The sequence below is a fragment of the Harpia harpyja genome, chromosome 17, assembly GCF_026419915.1.
Source record: "Harpia harpyja isolate bHarHar1 chromosome 17, bHarHar1 primary haplotype, whole genome shotgun sequence".
NCBI lineage: Eukaryota > Metazoa > Chordata > Aves > Accipitriformes > Accipitridae > Harpia > Harpia harpyja.
In genome coordinates, this window is record NC_068956.1 from 4516107 (window position 1) to 4528328 (window position 12222).

The 12222-nt window shown below is 39.6% G+C and overlaps 1 protein-coding gene across 9 annotated transcripts in view; it reads right to left on the minus strand.

Annotated features, from left to right (window-relative positions):
- The window catches only part of TENM4 (teneurin transmembrane protein 4), a 599338-nt gene that overhangs the window by 137582 nt on the left and 449534 nt on the right, over positions 1–12222 (minus strand). For all 9 annotated transcript variants that reach the window (XM_052812175.1, XM_052812176.1, XM_052812174.1 and 6 more), the window contains one exon: positions 8115–8315. In XM_052812175.1, the coding sequence (XP_052668135.1) occupies positions 8115–8315 (201 nt within the window). The remainder of the gene's footprint in view (positions 1–8114; positions 8316–12222) is intronic.

Here is a 12222-nt window from a genome sequence, read left to right on the forward strand (position 1 = left end):
ACTGGTTTTATCTCCAAAAGAAGTTGAAGAACCAGTTCACATCGCTCTTGCAGGACAGTAGTTTTGTCCTCAGTGACAGCTGGATTACGCTTACTGTGTCAAAGAAGTGACTTAATATTGTTTAAAAACGCAGCAACTTCATGACAGACATTCTGTTGTAGAGAAGGAGCTAGATTATGACCAGTCCCCATGTTGGCATGATATAAGTCCAGAAATCATAAGGACTCTAAGGCTTCTTCTTTCAAAAGCAAAGTCAGAGAATAAGCCAAAATTTGGTCATCTGAAACTCACAAGTTTTCAGTGATACAAGCAAACATGCTAATTGCTTAGCCCTCCTCAAAACACACTATTTTAACGGTAGCCTGTTTTAACCATGGAATTTAACAGCTTGTTGTGGTGCTGTGAAACATCTATTCTTCAATTAGCCAAGTTAACATGAACCCCACAGAGTCCAGTACATCACTGCTGTTTTCAGTCAGAAAAGTCCACAACACAAAGCATAATTGATCCAAACAAAAAGAACTTTTGAGCTCATGGTGTGACTGCTGAGGTCACATTTGGAGATAGGGAAGAATGCTGAACTAAAATTGGCATGCTGGGAATTAGTCCTAATTGTGGTAGAAAACAAATAGGGAATGGAATACTCTACCCATTGACCTTTGAGGGGATGCATAAATTTGCATTGATGTTGGTACAGCTGATATGAGAGAAAGAAACTTTACTCATCACAGTATGCCCAAGGTCAGTGAAGACCACGGATTGCTTGTTACACCACTGGACATACACTGTTCTCAGCCTGAGACATGACCTAATCAGACCAAACGTTTTGTGATCTAATGGCCAGAGCCAGACTGATGATATCACCATTTCCACTGGTTTTGGCCAAGTTTGAAATGACAGCTAGAACGCATGTTTTCAGTTCCTTCAATCTCTCCCTTAGTCATTGTACCTGACCAAGACTGCATGGACTGCTGCAAACAGAGGAGTGGCTAACAGTAAGATCCTAAACACATCCTGAAGCTGACAGAAGTTTGATGGATCTCTGGTTGGCCAGGGAAATGTGCTAAGACAATTTCTCAACTATCAGATTGTAAGTAGGAATCCATATTTGAAACATAAAGTTGTATTTTCTATCTTATTGGGAGTTTTCTCCCTCCCTTTAGTATGTCCTTTTCATCTGCTGACCACAAAGATATTTGGACTTTTGAAGAACTGGACTCCCCACAAAAATAATTACAGCCCATCTCAACCACTACCTTTTTTTTCCACCACACCCAGGTCTCCTTATACACATTTTCAATAAACAAAGGGAAAGGGAGTAAAAGGTATTCAAATGAAATCCTTCCTGAATACTTTTATTTCAAATGTTTTGGCTGGTTTTTAGTCTTTTATTGCATTTTTAATAAAAAGCTTAGAAGACTTTAAAGGATAAGTTCATCTTGGCAATGGGTAGGCTAAAATCTGTACTCACAATCCCAACTACATCAAAAACTTTATGTTTTGTACAATGATAGTTCTTGTTAACACTGTTGATTCTCTGGATTCACTTATTCCTTCACAATTTCACAAAGCAGGTATCTGCCAGGCAGAGCCTGTGATAGCCTTGTATAACAGCGCTGGGCCGCACATACTTTATTCTCTCAGAGAGAAAACTTACTTCTCTCTATGCAAATAAAATGGGGAAGATCACAAGTTCACAAATCAGCATGTTATGGTTCTGCAAGGCTGAGGATGAAATCCCTGCTGCTACAAAACATTTCCTGGCCTTCAATGACTGTTAAAGGACCAAGTTAAGGCCTTCAGGAGTGGGTTCGTAATTTTAGAATTGAGCCAGAACAGTTTTTGATAGTATCTTCTGAAGCTTAGCTTTGAAGACCCTGCGCTCCCATAATTTCAACTGCCCCAGACTACCCCTGCAAGGGTAGTGAGACAAGTTACAAGCTGAAGGAAGATCATTCAAACTGGCATTTGATTACATGGCTGTGCCTAATAACTTTCTCTAAGTCATTAAGATCTAAAATATATGGATGTTTATCAATTTCAGGTGTTGTATCCTGAGGTTTAGTTCTCTTGTTCTTCCCCGTGTGTTTTAAAGCTAAGAAAAAGACAAATCAGCAATTTCTTAGGCATTAAAGAGGGCCCTAACCTGTAGTAAGGTACAAGCCTGTATCATGTGACAGCTGATGTAATATCCTTTTTTTACAGAGACATTTTTAATGAAGAAAATGATGGTTTAAAGGAGGAATTATATGAAAATTTTCCAAGGATGGGTTTTTATCTCAGTGGCCTTGGGCATGATGTGAATTTAACATGAGAGATTTAACATGAGATTTTGTTTTGTAAGGTTGACACCAATAAGCCCAAGGAAATAAATTTTTATCACACATCTTGTGTTAACCCTGGTGCTGTTTGACCAATGGGATATGACGTTGTCCAGTAAGATATATGAGAACTGTGTTTCTGGGTGTCTGTATGTGTGTGTGCGCGCTCAATAATCTCCTGCACAATTCCTGATACAAAAAGACAGTGGAAGGTAAAGGTGCATTTGCTCTAGCTTTCCTGTTTAAAAGTTCATTCTTCTTGGTCCCTTTATCTACTAATTGGAGTACAAAAAATATGCCTGTTTCAATGAACTGTACAACTTTGTGGTGGGGAACTCTGTTGGGTGCTATCTGAAAGACTTTCTCCATTGTTAATTTATACAACTAAATTGGTACTAAAAAATTCAGTTATTACCATTAGCTGATACAGAATCTTAAATCTAATCATTGTTTGTGAATGGACTTGAATTGACCCATACTCCTGCAAAGTAAACAGGAGCTTTTCCATTGACTTCACTCTGCTGTGCAATAATTTATAAGAATATGGCTTCCCTGCAGTCAGAGACATGGATACACACAGCATGCTAGTTTTATTTTAAATCCAGCTTCTCAGCCTACCAAAGGCTGTAAAGCCATGGAGGACTGTTTTACAACTGGTGGGTAAATACATGGTCTTCTGCTAGCCCTATGGATGCCCACGCTATTTCCCCACTGTGTTTGGAGGCCAGGTTTCTCTAGGCATATCTGCAAGTATTGTGATCACTACATAGCAGTCTGAAGCCCCTCCTAAACTGTTTTTAACCGATCACCCAGGCTAAGAGGGGGTTTTCTATTTTTTTATGTTAAATGCCACAGTTCTGTAATTGCCTCTCTCCTGAGGAATCTGTGATCATGATGCCTGCTGAGCCTTCTACAGTTATTTGGCAGAACTGAGGATCTCTCAAAAGCTGAAACCCAGACTGCTCTAAAGTAACGTGAAGTACCCAAATAAGAAGGCAGCTGAATTGAAGAGGAATCAATTAAGCTCCCTTTCAAGGATTTCCATTTAACTAAAATGTGATCAGCCCTCTGCAGCGGTTTCTCTTTGCTAGGACAACTATCCCACCAAATTGGTAATGTCATGGGAAGCCTAAAAGCAGGAGGGGATGGCATAGAAGTGGGCATGAATGCAAACCCATTTTTTTTTCTGTCCACTAAAGACATTTATAACATTTCTAGCCAGAGTAAGTGTGGCCAGAATGAGTGCTGCAGTGCTGGTAAACCTGAGGAGATGGATGGTCTGAAGCTCTGTTCCTGTCCCAAATGACAGGCACCCTGTGCCTTAGAATGATGCCCAGTTGACATGAAGGTTCAGGGCATGAATCCCCTGTTCTCAACTTCAGGATCCCTTTGGATCGGCCCAGCCAGTTTATTCTTTTCTTTGAGATGACTGCTTGTAGCATCTGCATTAACCTGGTAGGTGGGATACTCTCCCAAGAAGTGAGAGATCATGTCCAATGCTTTCTCAGACTGAGGAGACACCTGCTGTATGTGCCACAGAAGAAATTTAGGAACTTAAGGGAGCTTTTCAATAGACAGCTCTAGACTGTGGTCTGTCTCAGAAGTTGAGAAGTTCTCCACAACACTGTAGTAAAGTTAGTAGCTGTATTTGGTTAAGGTATATCATAAATGCCTAAATATCTTTGTGATCATAGATCTTAGTAACGAAGTTTGGCAACAAGTCACCGGTAAGCAGTATTTCCTCCCTGTCACAGAGGGGGAAAAGGGCAGTCATAAAGTCAAATGACATGTCCTCAGAAAACACAGTTAGCAGCAGAAATGATGAGAGAAGCTATGAATAGGATCAAACTACTAGATTTCATGAGATATGGTCATGCAAGCTCAGTCTCTGGTCAGGTATGCTCTCTTAGCCTTTTCAAAATGTGACGTAAAACATCACAACTTCTAAATTCTTTACTGAGTCCCAGCTTCCAGTTCCCAACTCTTACCATTAAATGTAGAGCTCATGACTTTATATCTCCACTGCCAATTTAGGACCACCATATACAAAGTACTATTCCTATTACTGCTCTTCTTCAGTGTACTTTTAAGGGTCTGAAGTACTGCACTGGATGTCAACTGTGCATAAGGTGAGTCATTACGAATGAGTGATTGAGAAGGAATCCTTACCTGTATGCAGGTCAATGAACAACCACTGTCAACTGCCCAGAAAAAGTCAGTATACTCATTACACAGAGAACATAATTTCTATGGCTGCTTTGTATTATCAACTTTCCGATGATTCTAGTGAATATCATGCATGTCAAGATGTCAACTGCCAGAGAACAGTGTGAAAATCACTGACTTAAATTTGAGGACAGTGAAGGACACCACCAGATGACTTAATTCCTTTAAGAATGATTTTGTATCCAAGCATAATACCGTTTTGATGGGCCTGGGAATGTACTCATGCATCAGTGGGATCCCTCTGGGAGATGGTGCATTCCCCAAATGCAGATAACCTGACTCACCTATTCATTTCATTGCACTCAGCAAATATGTCTTATGGTATGTGGTTTGTTGCCTCTTGATTAGCCAGAAATACTTGGTCCAGTTTAAATATAGTTTCAAGACTGAGACTATATCACATATTAAGTTCTGTTTCACATCATTGCAGCACAGGCCATTTCCCTCTTCTCACTATACTCAGACAGTAAGAGGTTAAGAGAGCTGCCCTTTAATGGCTTCATTAGTTGCCAGAACTTGGAGAATGAAGTCCTTTGCTAGGGCTCATTAAGAGGTGAAGGGAGATAGCACACCAAAAGCCTGGGATACAGAGGATCTGTGATGGCAGGCCCTGGAGAAAAGGGGTTAGGATGAGTGGTTCCTTAATTATCTTTCTTGTACTAAGCATTGCCTTGGACTTTTTAGCTGAACTGGGTTATAAAGGACCTTTTTGTATTTGCTTCTGCAACAGTACTAAGATGCAAATGGGAAGGGATTTAATTCTCCCATGGAGAAATCAAAACGCCCCTTTTGCTGCTCAGTACAGGTTATCTCTGGACTTACCTCTGCACATTTCTCTAAAAGACTTTTTTTATATTTGGGAATCAACCAAAAAAGAAGTGCGTACTGCGGGAAAGGGGATCCTAAGAAACTGTCCCTTGCATGAAAGGGTGAAGCATGTTTAAGAAGCACTTTTGCAGACTGAAACACCTGAGGTAGTATGGTAGCAGCCATATCTCAAGATATACTGGCAGTGTGCACACACATAAAGCAAATACACCCCCCCCAATATCATTACTTCTTCCTACAATGCAGTGCACACTACTATTCACAAGAAATGAAAAAAGAGAATATAAACAGGAAACAGAAATCTCTGTAGTATTATTATCTTGTGAAAAACTAAGGGTTTTACCCAGCAACCTGTGTTCCTCTAAGGTTCCTGCTAAAGGCAGGTGAAATCTACCTACTTAGCTGAAAGATGGAGTCTAAGGTTCAAAGAAAGTCTAGTTTTACTTACTACGTATGACGATCCACAGACTTTCACTTAGCTGCTTCCATACTGACTGATACCTTCTAAACAAATACAGCATACAGCATTTTAGATAGGTATTAGTCTTGACTTCAAGGTGTTAAGAGCTGGAAAACCCACTGTGCCTCCTCATATTTTATTCTGGGTTTCCAGATGATTATGCTGTTCTCAGGGTCTGCTTCTCAATGTGGTTTACAGAAGGGGCTGTCATTGGCACTAGCCCACGTAGGCACAGTCCTATAGATTTCACTGGGACTGAACACAGTCCTAACTGCTTTGCTCAGCTGAGGCTGATTTAAGCAAGTACTTAATTCTTTCACTTAATAATTCTTCTGTTCTCTTTGGTCCTATTTTATAGGACAATAAAAATCTGGCCCCTTCAGTCCCTTCTACAGAACCTCCAACCCACTGGGTTGGGCAGTACGTTGTTATGTGTACTAACATGCTTGCTCACTCTATTTTAATCATGCAAGAAGGGTACCATGCATCCTGTGAGTAAACCTGTCTTTCAAATCAAGCCATCAATTCAGTGGAAAGGTCCGAGTTAGAAATGGAAGTTTACAAATCACCTTAGCTGTGATTTTAGCTGTGAGGCACAATAACCTGAATGTTACAAGCAGCTTGGTGAGGAAAAAGGTCTTGAAATGATGCTCAAGTTTGTCTCAAATAACCTCACACTGCCAAAGAAAGTTTGCACTAGATGGATTTATAAAAGCAGTATAAAGAAAGCTTATAAATCATCCGTACATGACCCTGCAGGTTAACAAAGGGAAAGTGAATTCTGTTTGCGTGTAGAAATGAACATTTTTCTAAATCCATCCCTGCAATCCCCAAACCTCCACATAAACTCAGAATGATGACTCAATTATGAACTATGCTACAAAATCACTAGAAATACACTACTACCTTTCCCCTTATGGTGGTCTTATAAATGAACGTATAGAGTATGGAATTGAAGATGTTAATATGAGGAAAGGAAAAGCCTGACACCAAATTTATCTTCCTATCAATGCAGGAAAGCTTCCCTCCCTACATCTGCAAAAGTTTTGATCAACCTAGTTTTAGCCCCAGGCAAGTAGGCCTCCTCTTTTGCTTATTCTTCAGCCCAGTCAATTTTACTTTATGACAAGCTTTCTAATACCTAACCTAAATGATGATTGTTGAAAAGGTCTTCTTTTTATACACTTTGTATCAGTTTATTTGGTTTGCCCCATCCTTGGAAGTTACTCTCTTAAAATACTTGCATGCATTGCCTGATTTTCTTTACAGGTGATAGTAATTCCTCAGTGAAAATGTTGTTTATGTAATTTTTCTACTATATCCACTCTCCTAACAGGCTTTCTTTTTTTTGTCACTTTGCTGAAAATTCATTTCATTTCATTGCCTATACTGAGCTGCCCTGGATTTTTGGCCTAGTTCCACCCCAGCTGTGTAAGGTAAAGAAGCTGTTATTGCTGTGGTCTCTTGTTTGTGAGCACAATATACAAGACAAAAGCCAAAAGACTAATGTTCCATAGGTTCTAACTAGTACTATAGCATTTCTCAGTGTGGCCTCTAAAAGCTAATTGCATTTGGAAGAAAAGGCTCCTGAGTAGTTTTTCTTTAGCCTTCATTTCAGATACTTGATGCAGATTTTGAGCAAGATGCACATTCAGCTGAGGAATGAAGGAAGGTCACAGTTCCAAACCTCTACACAAAACCACCCGTAAAAATTTCTCTTCTTGGTAGGTGCTTGTACTATTAAATACCCAGTATACTTATTTTTTACTTGATAGAGGACAGTGCTTACAGTCTTTTAATATGAGCCTCGTGTGACACTCATCCTCCTCTAGTTGAGCCTAGAAAAGCACAGCCTTTGAATTCAGAAGGGAAACGAGACCTGAAGGATTGCCACCTCTTCCTTCTTGTTTACAGCCACCTAAAGAATATTTAGTCATCTCCTAAAAATCAAAACAGACCCTTTGGTGGCTACTGGGATTCATCAAGCACTAACACCAGAACAAGCAGTTATATGTACACCATCAGTTACATTCATAGCAATATAATGAACAATAGCAAGCCTAGGTGGCTTTAATGGGGTTATTTATTGTATTACTCTATGCTCAGCAATGGAAGCAGAATTATTTATGTAGTTGAGCTATGGCATTTCTGCTTCCAGTCATGCCCTACCTGTACTTTACTGGAACACATTTGTAGCATTCTTTTTGTGGATCTAGGTCTGAATATTTTACAAAGTTTAAATAAAATAAAAACCAACAGTAAGTCACCGTTGACGTTACCGATTGAGCAATCATGTCCAGTCCAGTTGGGATCGCAGCTGCAGAGTCCAGTATCTGGGAGGAAGGTCCCATGACCAGAGCACTGGTCCAGACAAGTGGCTCTTGGGGTCTCACAGTTTGTTCCTCCCCAGCCGACTGAGCAGTGACATTCTCCTCGCACGCACACGCCTCGTCCCGAGCAGGTAGGATCCATGCAGTCCACTACATGTGAGAAGGAAGAGGAAGCAGACAGGGAAAGCAAATGGGAATTTCAGAAAAAAAGCTATCAGACTGCCATCTACACAAACTTATTTATATAGTATCTCAAGGCTCCAACCAGATATCGAAGCCCCATTGTGCATAAACCAGATGCTTCATGCAAGAAGATAGTGTCCCCAAAAGGCAGTGAGACCTAAAACACTTACACGAAAAACAGATAAAAACTTAATGATGAAATCCATTCTTTTATCCAGGCCTACACTAATAAATGATCTTTCTAGTACGAACAGGCTAATCAATTAAGAATAGAATAAGAATAATATTCTCTTGCACACATATCGTGCCTCCATTTATTCTATTAGAATAACCTAAATTACTATTACTAATGAATTCAAAGCTGAGTTCTAGTTTTCTGAGAGAGAATTTTACGTAAAGATTCAGCAGAAGCTGATGTCCTTATTCAGCAAAATACATGCTTAAATTGAAGAATGTGCTGAAATCTATACAGGTTTCACAGACACATAAATTTCACGCTAAACATCCTTAGACAGTTTTCTGAAGTAAGGCTTAAAACAAAATCTTTTTTTTTTTTTTATATTGGTGTTCTTCTCGTTTTATTTTTGATCAATTAATACTTTTTTTTAAATGTTGGGGTTTTTTTTTCCCCAAAGAGGCACTTTCCTAACAAGATTGGAGACCATTCAGTTAGTTAGGTGCACAGTATAGCAAAGTGTACCAAAAGACCAAATGTACTGCTGCCTGATTCCTGAGTTATGTGTTTTGTAGGCAACTGTCAGCTCCTCTGCCCACGGGGGAATTTCACCCAGCAATCAAAAAATACGAAACACACCAGACACCCTTCCAAAGAAGGACTGGAGGAGTCGATCATCTATTTATATATAAAAGCTTATAGGACAGCCTAGAGAAATTCTTCCCGGCTCTTGAAACGGTGTGTGGCAGTGCCCTGGGGATCAGCGACAAGTGTCAGTCTGGCTAAGCAGCAAGGGGAAAGCTGTCCACCTCCTCGCTCTAATACAGACGAGCAGAACACGGCCACCGCACACACAGCAGGTTTGCGGTTCGTCCCCCCCCGCCACCCCGTAAAAGCTAATAAGAATCCCAATGACCTGTTTAAGATCCAGAAACCTTAAAAGGAAACACAACAGCTGCTCTGATAATTCCCTGGATTCTCAAAACGTTCTCAGTCTGACAAGTAATGGCTCAGCAATTACTATCCCAAGGCATGTGAGAGCATTTTCTGTTTTGTTTGATTCCTGGAGCCCTGCTCATAGCTGGAACAATCCTCGAAAATTGTAAGAGGCTGGAAAGGATGAGTCTATAAATCTCCTTCACTGTTAGCGAGCTGGGAGCTAGGGTGCCAATTTTAGCACGAGACCCTTGAAGCCCTGGCCCTGTTCTTTCTCAGCAGTAATAGGTACGAAAAGGACTACGAAACGGACTAGCAGCCTCATACGTTCTCAGCAGATGGTTTGAACATAGAGAACAAAGATCACAGGCTAACTGACAAGAGGCTACCTCCAGGCAATTAATCATCCCCTCTGAAGGTCAATTGGGAAAAAGGTGAGTTTTACAAGGGGCTCCATCACAGGAGGCAGACAATCTGCTATCTCAGCTCTAACACAGACGATTATAGGAGGGGAATGTGCATGTCAGAACCCCCCATTTATCATAATCCCAAGGCCATTTTTCATGTTGAAATGAGCCCTTTCAGAAAATGTCACACACAATGGCTACTTTAATCTCAGCCTCACTAGCTGTATCTCTTTAGGCTTTCTGCACCATCGGAATGGCCCTGGGACAGGATTACGGGATTCTGCTTTCTTCTTAATCAATTGCTTAGTGGATTTGGAGTACAATGGTATATTTTTAGGGAGTTCTGATTGACAAATTTAGCTGCTCAGCTCTGGGAGAAGCAGAGATGGGGAGTGGGGCAGGAGGGCAGAGCTGACAAAATCTAGTATACTTGGAAAAAGAAAAAATAAAAAAAAAAGTTTTGCATATATCTGCGTTGCTGCTTGGAAAATGTCCTAAATGGTCTAATTCCTGGTTGGACAATGCCCCATTTATAGTTTAGCCTTGTGCAGAACCTTTGCCAGGGAGATAAATCATGCAGCAAGCAAGGTTAGTGCCTCTTCTACACTTTTCCCCAATATGCTTCATGCTTCATTGGTCACACAAGTTATTAGGCTTATTCGGTACCCAAAGAGTAACTTCTCATTTTTCACTGCTTAAATTTGCTCCCCTCCCTTTAACGTCTTGCTGGCTTAGCCCATGCCTTATAAAATATGGGCCAATAAACTAAGGAAGGAGAAAAGAAAAACTCATGTAAGATTGTTGGCTGATGTTTTATAAACATTGCTGAACTTCTATGGCGGAAAAAGAAAAGACAGAAGAAACCCTGGAATGAAAACCCATTATGAACATGGACTACGCAGTGAAGCTACGAGAACTGAGAAATAATAAAAAGTAATCAATACCAGATGGTCCTTCTTAGAAGAGAAATTAAAAAGTAAAAGCAATTTAAGAAATAGTATAAATCAACTTTTTTACTAGATCTAAATATAAATATATATATATGTCCTCAAGATTTCCCACACGGCATATTTCTGAGTTACTTCCCCCCCTTAGGACACAATACAAATTAAGCCTTGAATATGAAAAATAAATGCATACTTGGAAAAATACTAAACAGCTCATAAGAAAAATCATGTTCTCTTTGTTCTTCATTCTTTTTCAAGTTTTTACCTAGTGGGACTGACACTGTCCCCCGCTACAGTGATAACATAAAATAACTGAGTAGTGTCTAGATTTCTGCTTTAAATGTGACCAGGGAAAAAAGGTTCCTGTTAGAAAAAGGGCAAATCTTACTCTGATTTACACACATTAAACACGTCTGCCTAGAGGCAAAATCAGGATCTTTTCATTTCTGTTTATCCAGTAAAGATATGATCTAGTAAATATGAGGACTATGGAGATGCTTTAAAGATACTTCAGTAGTCACCATCTTTGGGTTTTGCATGCCCCACGGCTTCATTGAATTGTACTTTCTTAAGCCAAAATGAAGCTTTCTCAAGAGATGGCTTATTGTTATAGAGCTGATACTGTCTTCATCTCTAACATTTACTGACACTGAAGCCATGTTACATCAGAGATGTCCCACTCCAATACATTTAACGCATCAAAAGAATTGCTAGATTAGATGCCATTTGAATGTCCGACTCCAATTCAGCCTATTTTCATTGTCTGTAAAATAAAGCCATTTCAGATAAATCTTTATCCCGTATACATGAAGACAACCGTAAATTAATTCAAACCATTGTGATTCTTATACATGTATCAAATGGATGTCTTAAAACTATCAGGTGGCGTAGAGGCCTTACATATGCATTTGTAGAAGGGAATTTAAACATAATTATTTATCAGGTCATCTGCATAGAATTTTGAGAATAGTTTTCAAAAGTGTTGAACATTATTCTTTAAATCAAGCACTTTTGGATGTATTTTTATAACTACCTGAATGATTTGTGCACTTACAAAACTGTCCACTTTTTCATTTAGCAGTAAGAAGCAGTCACAGACTCGGTAAGATAAAGGTTTATGGTGGCAGGTGACTTCCTACACAAAAAGATTAAAGATAAGTGCTAAAAGGCACTGTATTTCTGAGCCACAAATCTAAATGTAAATGAAAATGTTTGGGGGCTAATGTGAGAAAAAAGCTGTGGAAGAGCCATTAAAATAATATCTGATTTTGAAGCAGAGTTTAATTCAAGTCCTGAGTATTTCTAAGCTTTTAAAGCTGACAAGAATCAGGGACTTTCTCTCACACGCCACCATTTTGTGTATGTAAGCAACTGAAATTGCTTGGCATAGCATAGCAGAGAAGAAAGCA